The sequence below is a fragment of the Taeniopygia guttata genome, chromosome 3 (assembly GCF_048771995.1).
Source record: "Taeniopygia guttata chromosome 3, bTaeGut7.mat, whole genome shotgun sequence".
NCBI classification, from domain to species: domain Eukaryota; kingdom Metazoa; phylum Chordata; class Aves; order Passeriformes; family Estrildidae; genus Taeniopygia; species Taeniopygia guttata.
The window spans coordinates 65945307-65972783 of NC_133027.1; the positions used below are offsets into that span (position 1 = coordinate 65945307).

At 39.7% G+C, this 27477-nt stretch overlaps 1 protein-coding gene across 8 annotated transcripts in view; it reads left to right on the forward strand.

Moving 5' to 3' along the window:
• UTRN (utrophin) overlaps nucleotides 1–27477 on the forward strand; it is a 523567-nt gene that overhangs the window by 6283 nt on the left and 489807 nt on the right. For 5 of the 8 annotated variants that reach the window (XM_072927038.1, XM_072927042.1, XM_072927039.1 and 2 more), the window contains exon 1: nucleotides 25098–25239. The exons of 1 other annotated variant lie outside the window; for it this stretch is intronic. In XM_072927038.1, coding sequence (XP_072783139.1) covers nucleotides 25146–25239 — 94 coding nt within the window. In that variant the 5' untranslated portion in view covers nucleotides 25098–25145. Of the gene's footprint in view, nucleotides 1–25096; nucleotides 25240–26320; nucleotides 26572–27477 lie in introns of those variants that run through there. 2 more of the 8 variants (XM_072927046.1, XM_072927045.1) reach the window with 2 other exon arrangements.

The window sequence follows — 27477 nt, forward strand, 5'->3', positions numbered from 1 at the left end:
TAGATGGTACTTCCAGAGGCTGGGCCACAGCTGGGAGCTGGTTGTCAGTGAGGAGGCTGTTGGAAGATGGTGAGCTCTATCAGAGGGTGTGGGCAGTTCCAGTTCCTTCAGCCAAGGGCATGGTTGAGTTTGGGTGTGTTTTGGGCTGTATCTTTCCTCTGGCGGCCTGACCAGCTCTGGATGAGAGCTGCAGCCATGCAGAACAGGCTGGTTATCAGTGGATACATCTACACATCCACGGCTGTGTCCGTGACTTTGTGAAGGTTTCTTTTGGAAATATGTTCACTCTTTAATAAACTGCATTTTAAGGTATTCATTCATCTGTTGAGTGCATGGGAAAGATGTACTATCAAACATGTTGAGATAGCAGAGAGGAATAATGTGAGAGTTATGTAGCTTAGTCATAACTCCTTCTGTAAGAAGGCAGCTCCTGTGCTGGAGAAGCATTCCCTAGCAGCCTGGCATCTTTTCAGGTGTGTGGGTCTTCTGCTGCGTATGGGAGAAGTGGTGAAAAGCTGTTGAATCTCTATCTGGTGGGAGATGGTGACTGTGTTTCAGTAAAAGACCAACTTCCATCTCAAAAACACAGGACACATGATGGGAGGAAAGAGTCTGGCTATGTGACAGAGATTAGATATGATGCATAGTCTTAAGGTTATTTTGATGATCAGTATAGGGAATGTACAGCCATACTTTTCAGCCATAAATTGATCATGAATTTATTTTCTGGACTTCAACATCACCTTGTTATAAATGAAGAGGACTTACCATCCAAAGCTGGAAAGATTTTGTAGTGGAATTAGATAAACATATGAGGACAGTCAACAGCTTCTGCATTTAGCTGTGGAGAAACATGCAATTAAGCTGTGAAAGAACATGCTTTGATGGGTCTATGTAATTCATTCCACAAATAACTTCAGTTGGTTCCCATGTACTCTGCTTTTATTTCCTAGCACTGAAATGTGGTTTTTTGCCCCCCAGAACCCCCCAATTTAGATCATGGCAGAGGACCAAAGATGGAATATGCTCCTAAAATGTTATGTTACAAATTATTGATGAGAGAAAAGTGGTATGATGGGTAAACTCTGAAATGTTTTGCTAGCTATTTTTGTTCTTAATTTACCACATTATCCTGGATGAGCAAAGAGCAAAGTCTGTGTATGAATAACAAATGGAGATTTATTTGAACGTTTTATGGGAGGACACTGGGAATAGAGCAAAGCCTTTTGGTTTCTGTTGTTTTAATAGTTATATTACAAAATATGATATATTAACAGAAGAGAATAAATAAAGTAGTAGTTAAATGCCAACAGACCAAAGCCTTTCTATTGCTTCTTTCCAGGCTTTTACTTCTGTTATAGCTTTATAATGAACAACAGCTATGGTCAGCATAAATCGTTTCCAGAGAGAGTTCATCACCCTTATTTTCCTGGTTTCTTCTACATGTACATCTTGTTCTTGGATAAGGCTTCTTGTGGAAATTCACGGGAACATGTTGTGTTAACACTGTACATCTTTCAGCTTCCACAGTCTTTTGTCAAGAAAATCTGGCGGTGTCCTTCTGAATATAGTTTTGTTCTCTCTGGAACAGTGATGTGCAATTGCTTTGCTCTGAGTGCTTTTCCTCTATGCTTGGGAATTTTTCTCTTGCTGCTAAAACATTGGGCTGTTGTGCCCAATTTAGAACTTGTTGGTTTGATTTATTGAGCTTTAAAATTTTTTTCTTAACTAAGTTAATACACTTCTAATTTAGACTAGAGATTATTAAGTTTAATCAGAGTTATTGAAGTATTCATTCTTGTCTTTGTACTCAAAAAATACATGTACACACTTTATAATCTGTACAGATGAGTACTCTGTTTGACACTGTCACTTGCACAGTGCCCAGGTACTTGCTGGTGAGCATGCTGTGTTTCACTGGCACACTGAGATTGGGAGCACTGAGCTAATTCAGAACAAAAGGACATTTTTAAAGAAACATCAACCCCCACCCCTGCCAACCACTATTCTGGTTTCACCAGACATTTGAAGATTTATTAAAATTGTGAAACGTGCTTTTGGAAGATTACATTGTTATCTTGACAGGGCAAGTTAAATGTTGACAATTGTATTAATATATGGAAGTGGTTTTATGCTTAAGTGCACAATTAGTATGTTCAAAATGGAAAAGGAGAAAGGGAAGAATTCAAATGGAGTTTTGTCCATTGTCAGAAATCATACCATTCTGTGTTGGAATTATTTCTGTTTTCAAGGCTCTTGAAACCCAGTTCAAGTTCATTATTTGCTGTCTGAATGTTAACTGAAGTTCCTTGGTTACAGGTGAAAGAAAGGAGATCAAAAGAACACTGCTATTCATAATTTTTCTGAAGTGTTTTACAGTGACCATAGATGTCAGGCTTCTAACCTGATGTTCTGTGCTGCTGCCTCTCCAAAACCCTGTTGCTCTCTTCTCTCCCCTTTCTGGTGAAGAGCAGCATGTGAAACAGAGGTCGGGGTTTTGCAAATATACTCCAGTGCTTGCGGGAAGCTTCCAATGCCCAGGTGCATCACGCAACTACCTGGAATACTTGTTTCCATGTATAGGCTTTTCTTGTACTTTCTTATCCAAAAAAACCCAGCCTAGATCAGCCAAGGCTTAGAGAGCTGTTGAGATGCAGGGATAGAGTGACTGCTGCATTAGCCACAGTGGTGTCTGTTACTTCAGTCCTCCTGCAGGGCCTCTCCTTGAATGACGCCTCTGCAGAGTTTGGACAAAGGCCCTTCTATGCCTAAAGGATTAATGCACTGTCTTCATCTTCCTTACACATCATAGCAGGAGGGAGCACAAGAACCTGCTATGAAGTCTCAGGATGGAATTCTTGGGGTCTTTATGTAGATCCTTCTCTGGAGAGAAGTGAAGTATGAACCTGAGGACCCAAATTTAAATTTTTGTTTTAAATCTAAAGTAGCTCTTTAGAAAGGTTTTCATTTAGGCTATAATAAAGTAAGTGGTTGCTAAAACTTGGCAAACTTGAAGTTGATTAATTCCATGTAAACTGGTTTTTGTTGTTCATATTTGTTTTAAGAGGAGAAATAATTTCTATACTAGATTGTTAAGGTTGTCTTCCAAATCTTTGAGCTAAGAACTTCCTGACTGAGACCTTCTCTACCTGTAATCTGCTGGAGTGGGTTTTCTGTCACTACATGGTGAGTAACTTCCCCTTCTCAGCAGACAGTGTTAAATATTTCATCATTGGTAAAAGATAGTAGTTACTTTGCTTACATAGTGACTAACAGTATTGGGTGTGTTCATCTCCTTGAAGAAAACATAGACAGGCTGTACCTTTTCTGACTTTGAAAAACAAACAGCCTAAGTCTAAGTAAAAATCCCTAAACTCTCTGGTTTACAAGATCAGTTATTTTTGAGCAAGGTGCACAACAGGGTTATGGTGTGACAGCTTTGTGTGTTGTAGGGTACCATTTCTAAGGAAAAGGAAGTGTGTTCATTCAAGCATTTTTCCTTCCCTTAGGTAAGGGTGTGTGCAATAGGATGAAAGAACAATACCTGGCCTTGCAAAATGGGTTGCTTTTGGAGGGTGATTAACCCTTTCAAGTTTGAGATTCATTTTCCCTCTTGGAGAAAGAGTGAAATTAATGCTAGGAGTTCAGTGGTAAAGGTGGGATCCCATGGTCAGGCATGTCTGAGGCGATATGTGGGACAGTGTCTTGGTGGTAACATGCCTTTTTCATGTGTCACACTGTGTAAATTACAGTCCTGAAAATAGATGGAACAAACTGGAAAAGTGTGTACTGGACTGAAGCAAATTCTGTGATCATCTGTCTCCTGTTAGTACTAGTGGTGGTCTACTATCACTTGTGAGACTGGGATATTTTACTTCTCAAATTGAGACTCCATTTTATAAATATAAAATATATTTACCTGCTGTCTGTCTGAGTGTATAAACTTGCCTCAAAGTATATAGCTGGTTTGGCTAGCAGAATCTGGGGTTGAAAGAATATGCTTTGGAGCATTTAACTGGATTTAAAATGTGGGATCTTGAGTCTGAAGAGATGCCTATATTAAAAAGATTTTGTGGCACATACAGTTCATGTAAAATATGAACATAAAATGCCACATAGAATGGTCAGCTAGGCTAATTTACAGCCAGGGTGACGCTGTGCTTGCTGGAGACATTGATTTATTATTGTCTTGTCTCTGGGGATGACTTGTGACTGAATTAATAATATTTAAAAATAGATGTCCTGTTCAATTCCAAGTATAAGGATAATACTTTTTGAACATATTATGCAGTTAAAAATAATTATCCAAAATAAACTAAAAAGCCCTAAGTCATTCTTTCTGAAAAATGTATTTGTGTTCTTTCCAGAAGTTGCTCTTTTTTTTGTGCACATGTTCTGTTACTTCCTTTACCTTGTCCAACTTCATGGTTTTTCTTCCACTTGAAGGAGCACTGCAGTGATTGATTGTGTGTGTTGCTGCGTGTATGGGGAAAGAGCAAAAGAGCTGGAGATACTTTCCTCCCCTACCCTTGCTGTCATCCTGGTATGAGGGAAGGGTGAAGGGATGAATGCGGCAGTGCTGGTTCCCACTGCCCTGGGACATGTCCTGATGTGTGGCAGGGCTGTGTGCTGACACCTGAGGCCCCCTGTGCTTCTGTTTTTCAGGCAGCATCTCCTCTGTGCTGTGAACAGAAGGCAATTAGAGACAATCTGAAAATCTAGTGAAACAGGTGGAAAATGTCATACTTTTTTTTTTTTTTATTGTTGCTGGACTTTGTTGCCTCCTTGGCTTCACCTTCCTGTCCTGGCAGGTATTTGCAGGGAAAAAAGGAATCCTCAAGGATTTAGCTGCTGTTTTAGATCATCTTCACAGAAGATAACTCCAGTGAAGTCAGGATTGTTTGCAGAGGTATGTCTGTGGTGGAGCTGTGTGCTGGGGTGCTGGCACAGACAGACTGCATGGCTATCAGCATCTGCCTGCTGTGCAAGCACCTGCTTCCTGGCCTGATCCCTGGCGACTGAGCACTGTGAAAAATACATATCAAAAGGAGTCACCTTTTCCAAAAACTGGCTGGGGGCACATTTGGAGTTGTACCTGTCTTTCCTGCTACTGTCTGGTAATTAGAGCCCTCGTGCCAGCTTGTCACTGTTGACAAGTTTCTGTCACTGTTCAAATTTTCAAAGGGTTCAAACTGCTGGCCTTTCCACTGAGCACCTGACTGCGGTGTAGGATGAGATGTGGCTCATTCCTGATGTATTGCACAGAGAAAAGGTGTACCAGGAAGTGAGTGAGGGGCCAGAGAGCATTGAGGGCATTTTGTAATAAATTAGGAAAGTTCCAAAACTTTCTGGGCTAGGTTGTTTGTGTTTGTATGTTTCTGCCCTGGATAGGTACAGCTCAATGATCATGTCCAAAACTGTAGGCCAAAAAGAGGAATTTAGTGATGGACTTGGCAGTGCTAGTTTAATGCTTGGACACTATGATCTTAGAGGTCTCTTCCAACATAAATGATTCTATAATTCTGCAAAACATGCTGCAAAAAGATACTAAGTGGAAAAGCGGGCTTGCAGTAAGTCTTGATTCCCACCCCTCCTGCTGGAGAAAGATACTGGAAGGACATTAAGAGCTAGAGAAAAGGAGTGTTACTCTCCTTTTTCTCCTCCAGAATAAGACAGCCACAACAAACCCCTCCATTGCCCGTATTCGCAACCATCCACTCCCTAGCCCTGGTGATGGTTGCAAGGAATGTAGTGTTAGGATGATAAACAGCCACTGTGTTACAAGGGGGGCTGGCCAGCACACAGGAACAGTTATGATCCATTCCTTATAACAAAAACCCATTGCAGGAAAAAGAGGGATGTCATTGCTGTAGTTATTTAACTGAGATGAGATAATGGCCACAATACTTATGTTTGTGTCAGAGTCCAAATAGATGAGATGCTTAAAAAGGAGGAAAGCTTGGGGCTGTATATGTCACCACATAGATAATGATAGACCCTTTGACAAGAGATGGAGTCCATGTTTGCCTGGAGGAAATGTGGGGGATGTGTATGGGAGCTATTTCCTTGGTCTGCCTGGCGCGGAAGCGGATGCGGAGCTGTGATGCAGGGTATGCACAGTGCGAAGTGTGCTAGCTCAGGGATGGTGGTGCTCTGGCATCTGGCATTGAGGTAACAAGCGTGCTTAGAGGGGCATTACGTAGGTTTATCCTGGTTAAATGTCTTCTAGCTTTATGAACTCTGTGTTGCACTCGCTCATATCCTGAAGTGAACAATGTGGCATGCTGTGGTTGGCCCATTTGAGGTCTGGTTCTTGATTACTTCCTGGGTGAGGTTGCTATCCTTGGTGTTCCAGAATTCCCACAGGAATCTCATGCTATGTGCATTGTGTCAGTAAGTGCAGCTCAGCCTCGAAGAGGAATTCAAGTGTGGTGCTTCTGCTCCAGGGCTTTTTCACATTGCAGGAGTTCTTGCATTTTGCAGGTACTTTAATGTTGCTTTTACTGCTTCACTTGATGCTACACCTAAATTAGAGGTTACTGGGTTAGGTCAGGGATCGCTCTAGCATGTAATGCCCCCTTATGAGGCAGACAATTTTTTTTCAGTAGGAATTAGGGTAGAAGTGGAAGAGGAATGTCTAGTACCTGGTGGATCCCGTTGCTTATGCTTTTATGTATTAAGAACATAATTAAATGATAATTTATTTTCTGTGTGAAATGTGATCATTTAGTTCTGGGCAAAATATCACATATGGTTTAGAGGTTTCTATGGCTACTAACTGGGCAGGGTGCTTTTAGAACTGAGAAAAATAGTGTGAAAGCAGTGAGGGGTCCTAAAAGCCCAGACCTGTAGTAAGCATGTCAAATTTGATTTTACTGTCTCTTTGCAATACAGTGTTGAAAAGCTTTTGAGCTGCTGTATTCATCCTGAAAGGATTCAGTGTCCTTAGCGTATTTGATTAAGTTTAGTTTCAGGATGAAGTTATGATTGACAGTAGAGTCCTCTCTGAAGTTGCCCAGATCTGTTGAATGGCCTTTAGAGGAAATGGGATGCACTGCAAAACTTTGGAGCTGGCTAGGAAGAATTAGCTCATGTTGTGTAATGTATTCAGTGCAGAATTTGGTTCTAGGGTGATTTGGGCAGAAAGAAAATAAAATCTCTAAATTTGCCCTGGAAGTCCTGATATATCCTTTCTTCCACAGTGCTTCCATGCTGCTGTTGGGCAGAGGAAGCTGAGATGGAGCAGAAACCACTAGTCAGGTGGTAAAAATGGACTGTGTCTATGTAATGTTCAAATAAAGTGCTAAGAAAAATGAAGATTGCCTAGAAATGTTTTGCTGATTAATTTATATTAGATGTTAGTTCTCACCTCCTTTTATCATAGCTTTTTATTTTGGCCCTGCATGTTCTGGCTTTAACTTATATTTGTCCCCATATAGTAAAAATTGTTGAAAGTGTAATGTTCAGTTAAACTCCATTTTGCTGTCTGAGGAAATAAGGCAGGGATTAAAGAACATGAGTACTTGGGATACACTGCAATACTGAAAGATGGTAATGTACTACAGTGATCATTTCAAACAAAAATTTGTCATATAGAGAAGTGCAACTGATTATGAAAGTATTCTGCATAATTTGGGTATGGTAAGGATAAGTGGAATTTTGAAATTCATTTAAACTTGTTTCCTTCTATTGGAAAAGTCTGTTTTCTTGTGGATTTGGGTCTTTATGCTCTCCAATCTTACAATTTTTTTTCCTCCATACCAAAATGCACAACATTGTTTTTATCCTAGTATGGAGGGTAGAAAACAGAAAAAGGAATTTTGTTTCTCCTAAGATATTATATGTGCCTGGTATTCTCATTGGTAATAAGGCTCCTTTCATATTCTTCCAGCGCTCAGAAAGGACCTTAACTTGCTATCCTATTAAAAACCTCTTGTGCTGCCAAAAAAAAGTAAAAATATAGAAGTACAAGACTCAACTCTCATCTACAATACAGTGGAAAAAAGGAAATGATACGTTCTTGGCACTCCCAAATTTAGCAGAGCCAAAAGGTTATCATCTGACAGAGTAGATGAATGGTAATTAAGATAACTGGTGTTACTGGAAGTCTTTAAAGAACAATTAAATTAGTTACATTAGATCTTGGTGAGAATCTGTGGCTATGAGTTGGATTTTGATCTGGATCTGTTGTCTGGGATGCAGTGTGGTGTAAGTAGGGGAAAAGTAATGTGTGTCAATTCTATGAGACTTTATTTTTAACTGCTTTGTATCTGTATTTTGTACATAATAGAGGCTGTATTTTTTCCCTTTCTTTTTATCCCTCTCCTTTTTGGATGAATAAATTGAACTCTGCTACAGATTGGAATCTGCAAGGTATCACAAAAGCCTTTTTGGAAAGACTGACAAATTGTAAAATCTAATTTCAGTGAAAATTTGTGTATAACATAGAGCATGCACCTTCTGTGTAAGGTGTGTATAGTTAAGAGTTATAAATCCTATTTTGCAGACAATTATTTTTAGACCTAAGTATTGAAGTAATGCAAAAAACAGGAACAAAAGAGAATTTCTGGTTAAATTACTATTTTTTAACTAAGGTATCCTTGAACTATCTTAATCAAGGGGAACCACATACGAGTTTTACTACATAAAGAATTCCTTCCTTTAGACATTGTCTTTAGACATTTCCCATACCCTCCTCCAGTCCTGCATTGCTTGGAATGGTGAGAGTACAGCTGAGGAATGGGTGTGTCAGTTAGATCATGTCTTCCAGAATCATGCAGTTTGTTATGAATAATAATCTGCTGTTTATTTAAATCTCTGTAGCATAAATAGGTAACCTGTTGCTCTAACATTCAAGTGTAAAGATAATGCCCTGCACTTTTTGCAAACTTTTTGAAGGACATTGTATTAACACAAGGTGAGAAGATGTTTTTGCTTACCAAGAGCTGATTCAATAATTGTAATTTCTTTTTATAATAAGTAGAACTAGTGAAATAGGTTCTCTCAGGTTTAAATGATTTCAACCTTTCCTATTTCAAGTTGCCTTCTATAGAATAAACAACTAAATTAAATATGAATAACCACATATTGAATTTTGAAGATTGTTTTAAATTCCTGTTCAAGTGAGAATATATGTGCAAAAGAGACTACTTTTGAAGTAACATGCTTAAGGAAAATATAGTTATTCAGTGTAAAACTAGGTTAAATAAGGGTCCAAAATATCACCTTGGCCTTGAGTTCTTTCATATCTTAAATGACAAAATTAGCCTCTTGAAACAGATGAAAAATGTGACAAAACCAGAATCTAATCTGACTTGTTTTTTTTTTTTTTTTCTTCCCTTCATGCCTACTTCTGCATCACAGACTATTTCTATTTAGGGCAAAACAAGCCTGTTCATTACCAAGCTCATTTTACCTTTTTGGTCATCAGCTGTGGAGGATAGAGTTGGATATCCTTAGGCTTGTTTAGCTTCCCGTCTTAGCTGAGATGTGACATGGTGAGCTCTTGTGATAGTTTTTCAGTGATTTTGCCAGTATTTAAAGGATACTTTAAATATTGGATATTTAAAGTATAGGCTATTTTGCCAATATTTAAAGGATGAAGTAAAGTGTGGTCATCTTTCTCTCTGTCCACTTGCAACTATTGATATAGAAACTCATCCTGACATGAATTTTTCAGGCCTGTCTTGGACTGTTGGGTAAAAAATGTGGAAGCAGTAGGCAAAGGAAACTTTATGCATTATGTACAAAGGAACTTTTGGTGTTTCTGCTTTGCTCTAGGCAGCTAAATGTCAAAGGATAAAAGTGTCCTGGCATGACTAAGATGGCTTGGATTTTCTTGGGATTTTTTTTTTTTTTGTCTGTCTTAGTAGAACTTAATTGCCTGGCCTTGTATTTCCACCCCAGGACACAGCATTACTATGGTGAGCTAAGTAAGCATGGATGTGGCTGTATAGCTAGAGAAGTGTGTTCCCTTCTGGCAGGTATTCAAGAATATCTTTGAATATTTATATGGTGAATTAACACTGTAGTGTAGAGGAGGTTTGGCAGAAAATCTCTGAGGATCTTGCAAGTTGCTTCATGCAAAGTTAGTGGTTTCTTTGCAAAAGCACATATTGAAAAAAACCCAAATGGCACATCTAAGATGTGCTGAGTAAGGGTGCTTAGAGTTGTAGCTGGCAATATGCAATTTTTGCAAAGGCATCTTGTTTTGGATTGTCATTTATTCAATGAAACCTTTATTTTTAAAATTGCTTATACAGGGAAAAAGCTTTATACCTCCTCTAATGGATATCTACATTTTACTGAAATTCATGTAATTGAATTATGTAGACGTTATTAAAGGTTTTTCATAAATTGCAAGTTGACCTCAGGTTTGATAAATCTGCTGGTCATTCTTAGTTGTTATTGGCATTGATGTGCTGTAGAAGGAAAGGTCCTCATTGTTCAGTTGAAGTGAAATTCTTAATTTCATGGGGAAATGGAAGAGTGCTTGTTTCCTTTCCTCAATTTTTCCAAGCTGGTTTTTCTTTTATAGTGACCTTGTTCTTTGGTTGCAACCTGAAGAATGAGGTGGGGGATCTTGTGTTGGGGATGAGGAATAATTCCCTTTGAAGAAATTTGACAAATTTGGAAGAGCAGTGGAGATCATAAAAGTCAGAACAATGGGACTGGTTTAGAAATTGCTCTATTTATAGCAGCTGTGGCATTACCAGGGAGAATTCTTCAACTGGGTTTGGACAGAATAATTTCAGTTTAGCACCCACCTCAGCTCCTCCACGCAGGGATCACACCTGACCCACTGCTCCACCCACCACAGGATGTGTTGCAGGTAACCCATGGGCACAGCAGTGGGCTCCATGAAGTGCCAGTGTGCTACATAAGCTGAGGGAGAAATTATCCAGGTGGATCTTATTCATGTGGGAAGATAAGGCTAAACTTAACCATCTGCAGGCAATTAAAATTCATGACAGAAGGTCAGGATATTATACTCTGCCAGTCACTTCTTCATTAACTAGACTTATGCAAATATAACATGGTCCGTTAAAATTTAACCTCAAGAGGTGACTTCTAGCAAGAGAATGAGTGTTGATGCATGAAAATGGGGAGTAGGTGGAAATGCTGAAATACTGTAGGCACCTCTTTCAGCTTAGTATAAAAAGCACAACAGCTGAGAAAAAGGCAGTTTCTACAATTAATCCACAAAATATGTAATAAGCAGTTGTGTTTAGTAGATATTGGTTGATGAAACTGTCTGATATATACTGTGTCCTTTTAAATTCTTGCTAATGAATTTAGATCCCCTCTACTATTTAAGAATAGCCTTAATTTCTCTTATAGCTAAATCATTAGATTAGCTACAAGAACACGCAACACCTAGCCATGCTAAGTACTGTATTTCAGCATGGCTAGGTGTTGTATGTTTTATTTTTATTTTTACTTAGGTAGTGGTGTCTTGGTGGTGTTTCTTGGACCAGTGGAACCCATTAGAAATCTTTGCTTCACTTGGGCAGAATCTGTCTGTAGTGGCAACTGCCTGTAATAGTTCATCTCTGCTGTTAACAGGTTGAATGCCGTGTCTTGGGTTTGCTCAGTGAATGACTGTGTATTTCACAGGTTTAACATTTTTCTTGTTTTTCAACTTATATTCAGCTAACTCAGAGCCACCTTATCAAAGAGATCTTTTATCCTGTTAGGGCAGGGTGCTCCTGAGGGTGGATATCCAGATGAAATTTGAAGTGGTAAAGGCCACTTAATACTATAGTTCTGGGTCACCATGTTATAGTAGCTATCAATTATTAAGGTATCTGTGGATGAAACCTGTTTATACTGCAGAACAGTGGGATTTTTATTTTCCTTTAATTTTACCATTTTTCCTTCTTAATCAGAAAAAAACTGGTCTCATCTTTGTCACTCTTCAGCACTATTGATTGTCACAGATCTTGGGCTTGACTGATGACTGTAACATTTGGGGTATCCACAACTCAAATCTGTGCTTTTTTCAGGGGAAATATCCAAAACATCCAGAAAGGTCAGCCTTGATCTTTAGCACTATAGCCTAGTCTTCTTTAAGAAAACAAACAAATCGTAAAAGAAAACAAACAAAAAAGCTTACCCTGACTTCCTTTTCCTTTCTGTTTTCTCACTGCAGATGTGGAGTAATGCCTTCAAAATTGAAAGAAAGTAGAACTTTCAAAGATTAGTATGTTCCTATAAGTTGCTTTTTTGTTATAACTAGTCACTAGTTAGGTAGGTGTCACTTGTGACTGATGTTGAGAGAAAGGCAACAAGATTTCTCCTGAGTGGCAGTAATGGCTCTAATAAAATACTGAATGCTAAATACGTTATTTGGAGATTAGCAAGGTGATTAGGTGTACCCACTGAAGTTATTGTAAGGGTTAGGGAATGGAAGTGTTAGAGTTCCAAGGGAAAAAAAACCTCTCTCTTGAAAAAAACATGTTTCATGAGTTTCAGCCCTCAGGGAAGGACATATTTTCAACTGCTCCTGTTCCTACCACTCCCCCTCATAAAGTGAATGGTAAAGTAAATAGAAATGTAATTATGCACTTTCTGGCTTGGCTGTTTCTTCCTGATATACAAAAGCACAGCCACAAGGTAAGGCAGTGGTTTTTAAGTGATGGAAGAAGATGAGATGGGGATGGGTTTTTGTCATTTTTGTTGTGTATACTCAGAGCGAAGGAGGACTATGTAGCTGTATATGCCCGTGCACACATATGTATGCATAGACTTCCATTTACTTTTCCCTTCTAGGATTTGCATTTAGAGATCGTGATATTCCTGGGCGATTATGCAGCCCTTTCAAGTTGAGAATAATTATACAGCAATGTGTGGATCCAAGATTGTTAAAAGTCTGTCTTTAATGAGGTATTTCCAGTTAGTTGCTTGGGAGTATGGTAAATCCTCAGTTCATATGTAAGTGTGCATCTGTACTTCTTCCATCACATGCTGGGGTGGGAATTCTTGCAACCCATACTGAACATCCCTGAGTTTTCCCCAACTAACAGGGGTGGCTTGGAAGCAGCTAGCAACAAGTGCATTACTGGTATGACTGGGCCACTCTTAAGGGAGGGGTTTATTTCCTTGTCACATTCAGACTGTGTGTGGAGCTCCTGGGCATTGGGGATATAGAAGATAACTCTTGAAAACCTTGACTGATAACAATTACTAGAAACATGGTGATTTGTAATTTTTTTTAAAGCTATCTGAATTTGGTATAAGAATTTATGTATGTGTCTTAAAGTCTTTGGATTTTTTGAATGGTAGTTCTTTAGATTGTGACTGGGATAATTTTCTCTAGGATGAGCGAATGCCTTGTGGACAATATGTATTCTTGCATATTCAAAATTTTTAAATGCCATAACTTAGCTAAAGATAAGTCTTTTTAGTCAACCAGCAAAAGGTTTTTACGGGGCAGAGACATCAGAACAGATGTGGCAGACAGAGGGACATGCTTACTGCTTCATGAGATCCAAGACTTTGTGTAGTAGATACACAAAAAGTGCATCTCAGGCAAACTGGGGGAATTCAGCCAATGTGTGATAAAATCCATTGCTATTTTTTTGTTTCCCTTCCATCCCCAGCCTACCCCCTGGCTGGCTCTGATGAGAATCTCAAACACTTCTCATGTTTATGGATGTTGAGCTCAGCTACCCTGCATATTTGGTAAAGTTGACTCCCAAGGTTTCTCATAGATGTCTTCATTTTCTGCCATCTAGCAGTTTCTCCTATGTATGTAGTATCTGGATATTGGCATTTAGACTCTGAAAATGCAGGTAGATTCACTGTTTCCTAACAACGCTGCTGGTAGTTGGTATGTTTTTTTTTTTGGTTTTTTTTTGTTTTTGTTTTTGGTTTTTTTTTTTTTTTTTTTTTGTTTTGTTTTGTTTTGTTTTTTTTTTCCCACTTGGCAAGATATGCTAAGGCTGTCCTGCTGGTCAGTGTCTGAATTTAGAAGCCTGTAGCTATATTTTCCTATCTTTCTCTCTCCTTTTTTGTGTACTTGTGTATGTGACTGTGAAAGTTCTACTTGAATAGCTCCACTGAATGAAGAAGGATAGTGGTGGTTTTGTGAACTTGCTGGAAGATTTTAGTTTTACTCTCAGCAAGAGATCCCCACCCAGCTGGGGAGGCTTCTGTAGTTCTATGCTGGTGACTGCACTGGGCTTGTTCCTGTGACCTTGGCTTTGTGGAAGTGAAAACTCAGCCTTTAAGTATCACGTATATAGTTTCCTTGTGGCTTTATACTGTCTTGGTATTTCACCACCATGTGCCCAGATTTTTAGACTTTTTAGCTTTTTAGAGATAATAGTGTGGATTTTTTTTTTGTTCCATTTCCTGCATGAATTGTTTATAAATCACAGTCAAAGGTCTGGCAATAACTTGTTAATGCGAACATGAGACAGATGGTTCTAGTCTGCTTAGTTTCCACTTTCATATTGAATTTTGCATCTAGACACAAGGGGAATATATCATATGGTGTGATTCTTAGGGTGTGCTGGGCAGGGCTGGGAGCTGGACTTGGTGATCCTGATGTGTCCCTTCCAATTTAGCAGATTCTATACGTGTAGTGATCTGTCTTTGCCATGCCAGGTGTCATTTGCTACTTTTTGCATTTTACAGTGCCAGAAAAGGAGGAGAGACTGTTTATAGAGGGCTAAACTCTCTGCAGTGCTTAGCTGGAAGGCACTTGGGGGCTACAGTGGTGCCTCTAAAAGATTATTTGAGTAAGTGGATCTTGGCAATGCCTGTTTTTGAACCTAGGTTATGTTAAAAGCCATGTGGCTTATTCCAAAATAATTTTGGCAACTTAGGTTCAGGTTGACAGTGCTGAAACACTTCTGCTGCATATCTGTGAAGTTCTGGTAGATGAGAATGCTGTTTTGTACTTGCAATGCTTACCAAGCCTTTCTAACATTATGCTGATTTGTGGTGACTTTTTTTTATTTTTCTATGCTGGTACAGCACTCTTTAGTGTGGAATGTAATCTATGTCAAATTTTTTCACAGATAACGAAGGAAATTTTCATTTCATAGTAGTATTAGCCATGAAACTTAATTATAAAGTTTGACCATTTTATCTTCAGAGAAAAGCTAGGCTGAAGCTGTGAAATTTTGCATGTCTTCAGGAGCCCTGTATAATTTCTTTAACCTATGGGCTCGGTTAAAATCATTCATCTTCTCTATTTCTACTTCCCAAGTGCTGCACTGTTTTGGGATTGCTGCTGCTGCTTGAACCTTCTTGCTCCCCAGCAGCTGCAGAACCTGAGCTTATGCTTATGCTTCCAAATCATAACAAATCTCATGGCTCTTCTGTTTTGTTACAGAAGATGGGGGTTTAGGGGAGGGGAAAACTTACCAAAACAGCTCTTTGATCTGCTCACTGTGTCTGTAATCCATTCCTGGGTTTTGAGGATCAGGCAAACTGTAGAATTGGTTGTGGCCAGATTCTGTGGCTAAGAAATGAAGCACGAGCAATTTCCCCCCCCCCCCCCCCCCCCCCCCCCGTCATCACTGCTGCCCTGGCATGGCTTCCCAGCAGACTTCCTGGTTTTATTTGGGAAATAGGTTGTTGGTGAGACTGGCTTTTGGAAGCAGTGAAATAAATGGCAAACTAGCTATGTCATAGGAGTCCTCTTGGTGTTCTTGGCCAGGACGGGCTGTATGGTGTGTGGGGAGCTGAATGAATGGTTATAATAGGAACTGAGAGGCGCTCCAGCTGTTCCCATGGTACATGTTTTCTATGTAGTGTTGGTAGGGATTTATACTCACTTCACTGGAGCTGTACTGGATAGAATGCAATGAACTGGCCTGCCTCATTGATTTTGACCATCCTGACAGAGGGTAATAAGATTGATGAACATCTGTGTAGATCGGGGTAGAACAAGGGAAAGAAGATAAAGGCAATTATGGTGGAATGGTAGGTACACAATTGTTATTGTAACACCACCTGATGGTCATGTGGGAATGAGAAGACTAAATGAACTGTCCTGTGATATGCTTTGAGAGGTGATTGTCTTTTTTCTTAACAGTAGTGGGGTTTTGATCATTTATAGGAAGAGTAATTAGTATTTGGAGGCAAGTGAGGAGAAAGATAGGTGGTGGAAAACTGCAGGGCTGGGGAAGTTGAGTGTAAAGGTAAATTTCTGAAAACCCCTGTGTAAAGCAGCTTCTTGACACTTTTTGGTCATATCGCTGCATTTACACTAGAGCTACTTTTCAGTGTCCCAGAGTCTCACATGCACTTGGTAACACAAGTTCCCAGAAAGGTAGATTGTAGCAGGTTGTTTATAATCAGCTTCACAAACATTTTAATTGCACTTGTATGAAGTTCTGTTTCTGCACCTTGGCACCCATATCCTAAACTGCCTTGCCTATCTCACAGTGTAAGCTGTGAAGATCTTTATTAGGTGAATCCCCTCTTTCAAATGCTATTTATGAAGCTAGGTAATAGGGGCTTATCTTTTTTCTGTGGCTGACCTGAAAGACTTGTGCCAAACTTTGTTATAGAGAGGAGAATGTGTCAGAATGCTGTGATTTAAAATTAAACAGTCACCTACAAGAAAACAAACAGTATCAATGCTGTGGTTATGCTACAAAGTAAAACCATAAATGAAAACCAGGTAGCAGTGGAGTTTTATAATGCTTTGTTCATGCAACTGTCTTAAACCAGTCCAATTAAAGTAAGGGAACTGCACATAAATAGAAAAGTGTGACAGTATTAACTGTGAGAATACTACAGTTAGATAGTAAATTATTGGTAATGAAGGCATTATAATGTTTGGTTGAATATAGACCTAGGGCTCAGATCTAGGGCAAGTTGAAGGCAGAGTAACAGACACTTGCACACTCCTGTTTGAGTGAATGACAACTTGTCTGTGTTTTGTTGTCTATCCTTTATTTATATTGGAGTTTTACCAACCTACAATGATTTTTTTTAAGGAGACCTGTGAACAAGTTTAATGCAACTTGCTTCAATGTTAACTTTGTAAAGTTGAAGTGGGTTTAGCATGGATGTGTTTGCAGGCCTGCAGAGAGAAACAAGGCTTGCTATTCAGTAGCAACTTGTTGCTGCTCGTGCAGGAGAAGTTAAACTAGTAAGAAAATAACCCTGTCATAAAACCAGTTCTGTTTGTGGTAGCAGCAACAAAAGCAAGTAGGGTAGTAGGAAAGACAAGACAACATAAGGAGCAAACTGGTAAATGTGTGCCATTTGAAGAACTTGGTTTCCTGTGCTAGGGAGACTGGGGCATCATAAAAGCTCGTCTGCTAAATGGAGTGAGGGTCTTGAACACACAGGATGGTGCATGGTGTCTCAGAATCTTAATCTGCCCACTTTGGTGTAAAAACTTCTCTTCAAAGGTGCTTATATTACATACATTCTCATTGTGAGTATAGCCATGATAGACGTATTTTTGAAACACATGAAAACAGTGATTGTTTATTTAAACACTTAAATTCAAAGAGAAATAAAGGTAATTATTAAAGGCTTCAGTCTTAAAATATTTTTGTTAAAGTAATGTGAAATTTTATTGAGCTGGTTGTAAGGTTGTTGCTGGCAATGTCAGATGGCTTCATAATCAGTAGTATAAAGAGGGAGTGTGAAATTTATAGCTGAAAAGCTGCTCTTCAGATCATGGATGAGACTGTGTCTGCTCACACATCAAGTACGAGGTGTGATGCTTCAGTAAGGTGACCAATAATGTAATTACTATAGCGTGTGTATCTGTTTTTAACCCTTTTAAAATTTGAAATGGTTTTATAATCAGCTAGTGTATATTGTTGACATTAAATATTTATGTGAGAATGCTGTGGTGCATCTGTTGCATCACAATAATTGTGAAGGAGCAGTTGTGTTTTTGGGCTTCATTTGTCTGGCTTAGGAATGTGTATGATTTGCTTGTCAATCTTGCACAGAAAGACTTTTTAGAATATACTGTATGTGTGGCCTCTATGTCAGCCTTCACATGATTTAGGCTTTAAATCCTTGGTTATGGTGATGCCAATATGATGGTGGTGGCATCATGCCATGATGATGGTAGCAGCAAGTAGCAGAGCTGTTCATTGTGCCACAGTATTTTGAGTGGCACAGATGGAGTTTTTGAGATGGGTACCATGTGATTGCAGGCTAGCTTCTGCACAGTGTTTGCTGGATTTGCTTACAAGGTTTCTGAGAGTTTTATTATCATATCATAGTGGGTGGTGGCATTTGAAGAAGAAAAGAATGCAATCCTTCTGTCCAGTGGAGCTTTGGTAATTACTCCTCCGCACACTTGAGCTTAAATAACTGAGCCCAGTGTTTTCCATTTGACCTGGCAGAAGCCTGCAAAGTATTCGCACAGAAAGCTTGCTGAAAATTTCTTGAAAGCTAGTGAGGGTGTAAACATGCAATATTTGCTGGCTTGCAAATCTGAATCAGTTGCTGCCCCTCAGCTGCTTGCCACTGCCTAGCCCTCTTTTTGCCATCATCTCTGCTGATCATGGCTTGTGTGAGCTTTCCTTTGCTAGTGTGCAGCTGAGTGAGGTGCCTATTAACCCAGCTATTGCTCAGCCTTTTCAGACTGGGCTGCTTCCCAGTCTTTGCTTGGGAACCTGGGCAGCTGGCTTGAGATAAATAGGTGCACATTCTGTCCCAAATAAAATGCACTATCATTTTCACTGCTGTTGGATCTCTGCTTATGAGTGTGTGTTTAGCATTACTGTCAGAGAGGCTTGAGGCTTTTTGGTGCTTAGTTGTGTGGGTCTATTCTTCCTTTAGGTAACAGTTCAGTTGTGCCACATACTTTGCCTCTTTTCCACACTCCTTCCCAAGTCCCTTGATACACAGAAGTGCTGTGCTAAACTGGGTGCTGTGTCACTGTGCTTAGTCCTGAACACCCAGGAAGTGCCTTCCTGCACTGAGCTGAGTAGATGTGTTTTGGGTTGATTTTTAGTTGTGGCTTATTTTTTTTTTCCTTTTTTTGACTCTGATAACAGCAATACTATTTCAGAAAGAAGGATACTTGCCTTGGGTCCTTGGCAGGAGAAAGGTTTGTCCTCTGAGGAGTAGAGTGTTTAACTGGAGATGTTTGTGTTGGACCTGACCAAGGTCCACAGGGAACACTTAGTTTTAGCATGCCTCTAATACTGCCTTCTTACTGATTTTTAGCTCTCTGAACTAGGAAAAGACAGCCTGTTTAACTTAGGGAGCTCTCTTCAATATTCTTGTTCAAGGAAGGAATAGTGAAACTTGGGGCTCCTAATGCAGACTTTGTGCAATCCCTCTTTTACAGGTGAGCAAAACTTTCCACCCCAGCATTATGACTGGGAAGTCTAAAGAACTTTGTTAAGAGTTCCTGCAGAAAGCAGGGCAGCTCTGCACAATGCTTTCCCTCTCTTTTTTTTTTTTTTTTTTTTTTTTTTTTTTTTTGTTGTTGTGGGAAAGCATGAATAGAATACGTTGTTGCAATCAGGAAGGGAAGTAGACTGTCTGGGTGGAAGAAATTGATCACTAATTTTAACAAGACTGGTTATGTGTATGCTTGTGACACTCAGTGTTGGTATGGAGATAAATAGCTTCTTATAAATGGTACAGCTGAAGAGTTAGTGTCTTAGAGGGTGTTGTCTGATCATCCATGCATTGTTACAGGGCATTAAAAAAAGGGAAACCAAACTTTCAAATCTTTGGAGCAGCAGTGTTGGTGCAACCCTGATGACTGCGAATGTGGTCATTGGCCAGGGTGTGCCACTCTTGAAATGTGCCTATGATTATATTTAACTGTGATTATGTCCCTCTTTCTCCTCACCATGATAGAAGATAAGAGTTTTAGCTTTTAGGATGAGGGCTGTGGTTGTAGCCCTAGCTGGTAGAGTGAAGACCTGTAGACTTGGGCAAGCTTGCTCCAGAGCTCCTCTTCCAGGCTTCCTGATATGTTTTCATTCCCCTCTTCCCAGCTGGAGGCAAACATCAATGCACAGCCTTAGGGAGTCTGGATGGGGAAAGCTAGTAGAGTTTGAAAAGAATCTATCAGAAGATACTTTCTGAGGAAAAAACCTATGGGGTTTACAAGGAAGCTTTGAGATGTTTATGTTCTTGGAGGTACAAACACTCATTTACAAAAGGAGTTGCAGGAAGTGTACAAGTAAATTATTCGTATGCTTGCCTAAACCATTGCTTCCAAAGCTTTGGATTGTGTCCTAGCATAGAATTGTCCTAGACAGAGGAATGAGATGTTTTTTTGGAAGCCATGCCTTTTTCTGCAGCAGTCCCTAGTGACGTGGGGTATGCTGAGGGCAGTTGTCTGTCCTGGGTGGAGTTGCTTACCAGCAGCTCTTTCAGCTGCTTGGCCACTGGCTTGAACCCAGTCTGTTCCACCACAGCAGGGCAAGTAGTTTTGAAAACTCTGAACCACCAGGATTGCTTGTTGGTGGAGCTGGGGCAGATCAGGTGATGGCCCCTCTCCTGTGCTTGGACTTGCATGCTGTCACTCAAGGCTCAGTGCCTGGGCTTCAGCTGAAATGCATGTTACATCCCAGCATATGAGCACACAAATGTTGAGCAGTGCATCTGTCATAGGTTCATTGGGATTTGTTTTATAAAGGTGCCTGTGAATGGGCAGGAACCTTGCTTTGGAAGATGTGCTCAGCATTTTAAATGACAAGCAAACTGCAGAAGGCTCCTGCTTTTCCTGTGGACCTCCAGTCAGTCCTGTGAGTTGCTGTAAACAGGTGGCCTGGGATGATTTGCAAAAAGCAGGTACTGTTTGGATGTGGCTGGGTTTTACAGGTGTGATCATAATGTAAGCAACACTTTCCAAAGATTAATGTCCTCCATAGATTTCCCCAGTATTTACTTTCAAAATATTTCCTTTTACAAAAGGAAAACAGAAACTGTAAGAAGAACATCAAAAAGACCAAAATTATGGTGATTCTTGAAAGGCATTACAATTTATGTACAGTTGCTACTATTATTTCTTCTGCAGGATGAGTCAGTTATTTGTGGCAGCCACAGACATGCAGTTTTACGAGACCCATGTGTCAAGTGCCTGAAGCGCTGTGTGCTGGGAAGGTTTGTGTTGGAGCTGCCTGTGAGAGCACTGAGAGAATATCTCTGTGTGTTATCTGTACTGCAGTGCTCCACTAGCTGCCACACACTCTGTTCCTCTTCCACAGTAATGAGGGCATCTACTGTATTGATAATGTTCTTTTCAGTAGAAAGCTTTATGCTGACATGAACCTGGCTGTCTGAAACAGGGTTTCAATAGAAATGCTAAAAACTTGTTGTTCTCCTTTTGAATTTGCTGGTGTTGTGGGTTTCCTGGAAGTAGGGAATAAACTAATAACTAGTTTCCATCAAAATGCAACGAGCATTTGAAACATTACTTTCTGTTTAAGTTTCTGTTGCCCCTCCACCATCTTTCTTAGCATCTCCTTTGAAGCTCTTGTTTGCTTGCTGAAACAAGTATTGTGTGGCCTGCTAATTCAAATTGTGTGGCAGGCCAGCTAAAAAAGTTGTCGGGTTGTTGTGGTGAAATAAAACATCCTGAACAAAATTATGGGGTGATAATCCCAGAGCATGAGAAGTTCTTAACCAGATGCTCATTATAGCAGTATTTTAAAGGGTAGGACTAGACAGGTAACACAGGAACCTTGAGAAAGGCTGAGCTTCCCCTCTAGGAAAACTCTTGGCTTGCTTGGCTCTCACCTTGGAGAAGGAAGGTGAAGGAGGAGCTCTGTACCTCCTTGTTCCGCTCCCATAAGAAGTCCCTTAGATTTGTTTTTTCCTCTGCCATGAACCCAAGCCTTTTTCTATAGACTAGTTTGGAAAAGTGGAAGTTCAGAGCACGGCTACTCAAGGCCTACTTGGAACACAGCTGGAAGGAGACGGGCTGTGAAAAAGAAGCCAGTTTCCTCTTCTTAGAGTCAAGGCATTCAAAGCTCTTGGAAGGCTCCCAGAAGGCAAAGAAGAAATGGAAACCAATTTCATTATAGATTGTCTTGCATACAGGGGAGTTTTAGAATTAAAGGATGTTGCCCTCTGGTCCCATTGTTGTTTGCCTCTGTGACCTTTAATTTTACTCTGAACCCTGTGCTGACTGTGTATATGCTGGGGCTGTGATAGAAAAGTGATCTTAAGTATTTATGAGCTCACTTTTAAATGAATGAGTACAGTTATCTGAGTTTTCCCCCTTTTTTTTCCCTTTTCCCCCCAGCTCTAGGTGGTTTTTTGCTTTCCCATTCCCTGGTCTGTGAACTAAGATATAGTTAAGTCGTGTTTCACAGATAAAGTGTGGAATTTAGACCTACTCTTCAACAAGGGCTGAATTGTCATCTGAGTTCCAGTCCTTCTGAAAACTATTATAGCAAGCTTGTCGTGCGTTGAGTGTAGCCTTGTTCTTTATGCTTTGTAATATATGGGCAACTATAAAAAGACATGATTTCTAATTATTAGGCTTCTAGTTAGGCTTCCCTCTACTTCTGTCTTCCCACAGTAGTTTCAGCTGGTCTTTTCTATCATACATGATAAGAAGCCTAGGCAACCAGCCAGCTGCTCTGGAACTATAATAGGGCCAGTGGCATGTACAAAATTTGATTACTGCTGTCAACACCAGAGAGAATAGAAGAGAACACGTACTCCAGTCAGAGAGCTACTAAATAAATGTTGAATTCAGTAGTAGTAGAAATAAGACCATCTTCCTCCTAATGAATGAAGTAGTTTATGGGTAGAGAGTATACTATTGAGCTCTGGAGTTAGGTTAAAATATTTTTTAAAAAGTTTTCCTTTGCAGCCTTCAAAGATTACTTTGACCAGAAATTTCTATTTCTCTTCTGTTTATCTGCTCTGGCAGCTAATGTATGGATTTCACACCCAATACTGCAGATATTCACAGAGACCATGGTTTCACTTTTAAAATTTAGCTTAAAAATATTCCTGCCATCCTAAAGGTAACTTATTTGCACATGGGTTCCGATATGAAACTATTTAATGCTAGTAATTCTATTTCCGTTTAGGCAAGAGATGTTTGGTTTTTTAATTTAAACATAGTGTAACAACCCCCAACCTCCCCCTCCTCCGCCATAAGTTAATAAATATTCTCAGTGTATATTTTTGTTGAAATGTTGGATTTTTGAGGTAAAACCTGCTGTTAGATAAGTGTTTTCTCTGATGTTCATGGCACAGCTGCTGATGGTAGGCAGAGCTTGAGGGCTGAGCTTCTCTGGAAGCTCTGGCACATGAATGATTTACTCAGCTTTGCTAATACCTTCACACTGAATGAAGTTCAAGGGACCGGTGGAGTCAGAGTGGTGCTTCTCTAACTGCTCTCACTGACTGCAATCACTTCCTCATTTGAGAAGTGGTAAACCCAGAAATGTTGTCACAGACTAGCTGACTCGTGAAACTTGTGCTTATTCTTCAGTCTTGCCAAGTGTGGGTGGGCCTTGGAGCAGCAGGGACTAAGGTGAGGTAAGGTATTGGTTATACAAGCGAGTGTTCTTGGGGAATTCAGACCACTCTCGTCAAAACTTGAAAAAAGGAACATGTGGTGCTGTTGGTAAGACTTCTGGTATACGTGCCAGACTTCTGGTATACGTGCAGGTCTGTTTGCTAATTCTCATCGTTTACTTGGTGGAGATGGCAGCATCCTTTTGTTTTATGCTTGGGAAGTGCTTGGTGCACAGTAAGGTTTGTATTTGTATTTACAAAATACATACTTGTTTGTTTCTAAAATAGAAATCCTAACTTTAAAACTTTTATTGCCTTTCCACTTTGGTCTTGTTAGCATGGTTCACAGAAATGTTTGGCTACAAATGTCTGATTTAGCCCCCTGAATGTATGGTTGTCTTTATTCATGGAAACAAAACTCCTTTTGTGTGAAGCCTTTCAGCCTTCAACTTTGAGGAATTCTTGAATTTGGGGAAAAAACATCCAACCCACAAATTTAAGTAAGACCAACTTCTGGCCCACAAAAATTTAAAGAAAGATCTAATCTTGATTTCTCCCTCCTTCCCTTCTCTGAATAGTATCTGGGGTGTAATACAGTAAACTGTCCTGGCTGTATATCAATGAAGAGAGGAGAGCTGTATCAAAAACATTTGTCTTATAGCATGATACAGTGAGACAGGCAGACAAATCAAACAGCCTCTATCTTTCTGGTTTTGAAACCAATTCTGTGGTTTAGAACTCTCTTCTCTGGTTATAGTGCCTGTACTTGCATGTTCTAGTTAATCTCTTCTTGCATTACTTTGTTGTGACTTTTGGAATTCTGTACAGTTCAGAATCCAAAAGTGTGGGATATGGAGTGTCTTGCATAACTACAACATTTGGATTCTTCTTAATTTGGTTATAGAGCTGGCAAGAGGCTTTTGAAGACAGAGGGATTCAATTTGCTTTTTGTACTGGTGGTAAGCACAATTTAAAGACCCACTTGAAAATAACTCAGATCTTATCATAGCCCTGCATTACCAACTTTTTGCTTTACTGTTCCTTGCTCTGTCTTGTTTGGAATTACTGCACAGTGGAGAGGGCATGCCTAATAAGAGTTTGTAATTTTCTACTTGTACAACTTCCTTTATGTGCTATAATCTTATGTTTAAATTTTCTTGTGCTTTTTTGAAAGGCCATTAAAAGATGTGGATGCTTACTTTGAAGGGTTGTTCTGGTTTTATGTTCTGTTGAATGTGTGAAAAAGGTGTTATAATGATACTGCAAACTTTTTACAGAATGAATGCTAAAAATATTTAGGATATTTAAAATGAGTATGGTGTTTGACCAGAGTTTGATTTGAACAGAAAAGGAAAATTGCCATCAGCTTTCCTATTTTCAGTTTGTAGAATTTAACTTGCCCGTTCTCTGAAAGCTGGTGTCCTCCTATTTTCATAAGGAGTAGCAAAGCAGCATATTTATCTGATTTTAAAGAGAAAACAAATCTCAAGTAGCTTTAAGTCTGTGACTTGCTAACATGCAGCCTTTTTAAAGGTTTATTTCCTGACTGGTTTTGTCAGTCACTGTATGGCTGAATGTGTCAAACCCTGAGAGGAAAACCAGTGCTTCCCTCCCCCTTGAATCCCGGCATGCAGTTCTTGCGTGGGTACTAGCGTGTACTTCCTCTGCATCTTCACTTTCCTGTTATTCAAAAACTGAGCTTGATCATGAGCATTCAAACAGCCAAAAGAGTTGTATGGAAAAAGTACAAGGTTGCTGCACCTCGGCATACTGACCGGCAGACCTGTTATGCTCCGCTGGGTGAGTGCTTCCCTATGTTCTGAAAGCTGTGGTAGATGAAAAGATCCAGGCATGTGGGTCTGTTTTTATCTTCTACATCTGATGAGAGCTGCTTTTCTTAACTTTGCAAAAGTTTATTTACTCTAACAGAGCAGGTTGTGGAAGGCATGGCAGGAAACCGAGTGGGGAAAGGCTATTTTCTGTGGCGCTGCTCCATTGAAAGCGTTGTGTGAGCTCTGGCTGCGTCACACCTGCAGACACAAGATCCTCTTGGTAATGCTTGTGTTGTGGGCTTCCCTTTCACCTACAACAGTAACTTGTTCATGGCAGAAATTTTAGCGTCATTCTGTCTGCTTGAAAGTCCTAATGTCCCTAATTTTCTTAAACTATGCATTAAATTTTGGTGACTTCAGCATTTACTTGTTTTGATTCTTTAAAGTTCTGCCTAGTGTGCCTTCTGGTACTTCTGAATGTATAAACTTAGAGCAGCTCCTTGACACCCCACAAATTTTTCTCCTCATTTCGGTGGTATCTTAAGAGAGCCATATTTCCTGTAATTTGGAAAGAATGTTTTGTGGAGGGATGCTTTGGAAAAGAATAAATTTGGGATATTATTCTTTCCTCCTCGTTTTAGCATCTTTCATACCTATTCTGATTGAAATTTCATGGGTTGTCTTATCTGTTTTTTGACTGGGGCCAAGTAACACAGATTGGCAGGGAAAAGACAATTTGATTCTTTGTAGTACCTGTGAATATGCTATGTAGGGACAGTAATTGACAGATAGGAACTGTTTATTTTGTGAATTGGTGTCAGAACTTTGAGAAAGCAGAACCTGTTGATCAATAAAGAATTTGGTCCACTTGACTTTTGATGTGGATATTTTTAGAAAGCTGGAGTCTGAAGCTGGGTTTTTAGAAAGAGAAACTAAAATCCTCTGAAGATGTATCAATGTAATGGCTAAATTTAGACTAAAATGATGGGCTGGGACTCTGATTTCACATATGTTTGCTTCTAGAACAATGAGGTGGATTTGGATATATGCCAGTTTAGCTGAGAGCAGAAACTTTTCCTTTGTAGCTCAGTCCAAACTTCCTTAAGAAACTGACAAAAATGTTAAGAAAGCTCAGTAATGTGAGCAGAGTTGCTTTTGACTGACTCCGGAGAGCTGAGTAAATTATAGGTTAGAGAGATATAGTGTTCTTCAAAATCTGCACGTATTCAGCCCTCAAATGTGAGACATCTGCAGTTGATCACTCTTGGAAGGTTAGCAGTAGGAGAAAATCAATCTGCTTGGTTTTTAACCTCAGCTGCTGTTCATGGAAGTTGTTTGTTCTGGCTTTGCGTGTACTGGTGTAAGTTTTTTTGGACTATTTCTTGGGGTTTTTTTCTTTCTTCTTTTTTTTTGTTGTATTTTTAGAAGAGTGTAAACTTGGACAGGAGTTATAACCAGCCTTGTAGTTAACTGATGAGCACTGCAGTTGTGAAACCTCTGAAATGTTCATCTGTGGGATAATAGGAGGGTCAATCTCTCTGCGGTTTTATATCTCAATCCTTCACATCTTTCTAACATGTAAGTGCACACACTTAATATTTGGTAATGTCTGTGTGTCTATGGATGATTTCTCTGGTACTTGCTCCACGTGGCTAGGCTAAGATGTGAACCTCCCAGGTGACAGCAGCTACCTGATTTCTCAGGTGCTTTATATGATTGTGCACAGTGTTTATTGATTGTTTCTAAAACCTGTTTAAATCTGAGCTGAGCCCTCACTTCTTTTAAAAGAACATAGATCATGGCTGGTAAATTGCAGTTATAATTTTTCTTAATCAAGCAGCAGGATTTTTTTCAGGAAATTTGTTCAATTATAATCTTTGTAACTGTTTGTAAGGTGTAGCACTGTAGATTTGCTTTCCAAGAGAGTCATAGTCCCACATTTATTGTCATCTCACTTTTTTTAAAACTCTATATTTGGACACTGTGAGAGTTGTGGCTTTGGACACTTCTTAGTGTGTTGGAAATGCACAAAGGAGGGAAAAACTCTGAAAAAAGCTAGATGGTAAGAGGTGTGGAAAGGAAAATGAGGAAAAAACCTGAAGATAAAATAAATCGTGGGGGTGTGTGTGTGCACTATGGTGGAGAGGCCATTTCTGAGAGGACAGGATTTTTAATGATGCAGTACTGGAAATACTCAGGGAAAAAAGGGGTGGAGAGGTTGGAAGGGGTGTGTATGTAATTGTTTCTTCATGTCCTTTGCTTTTCA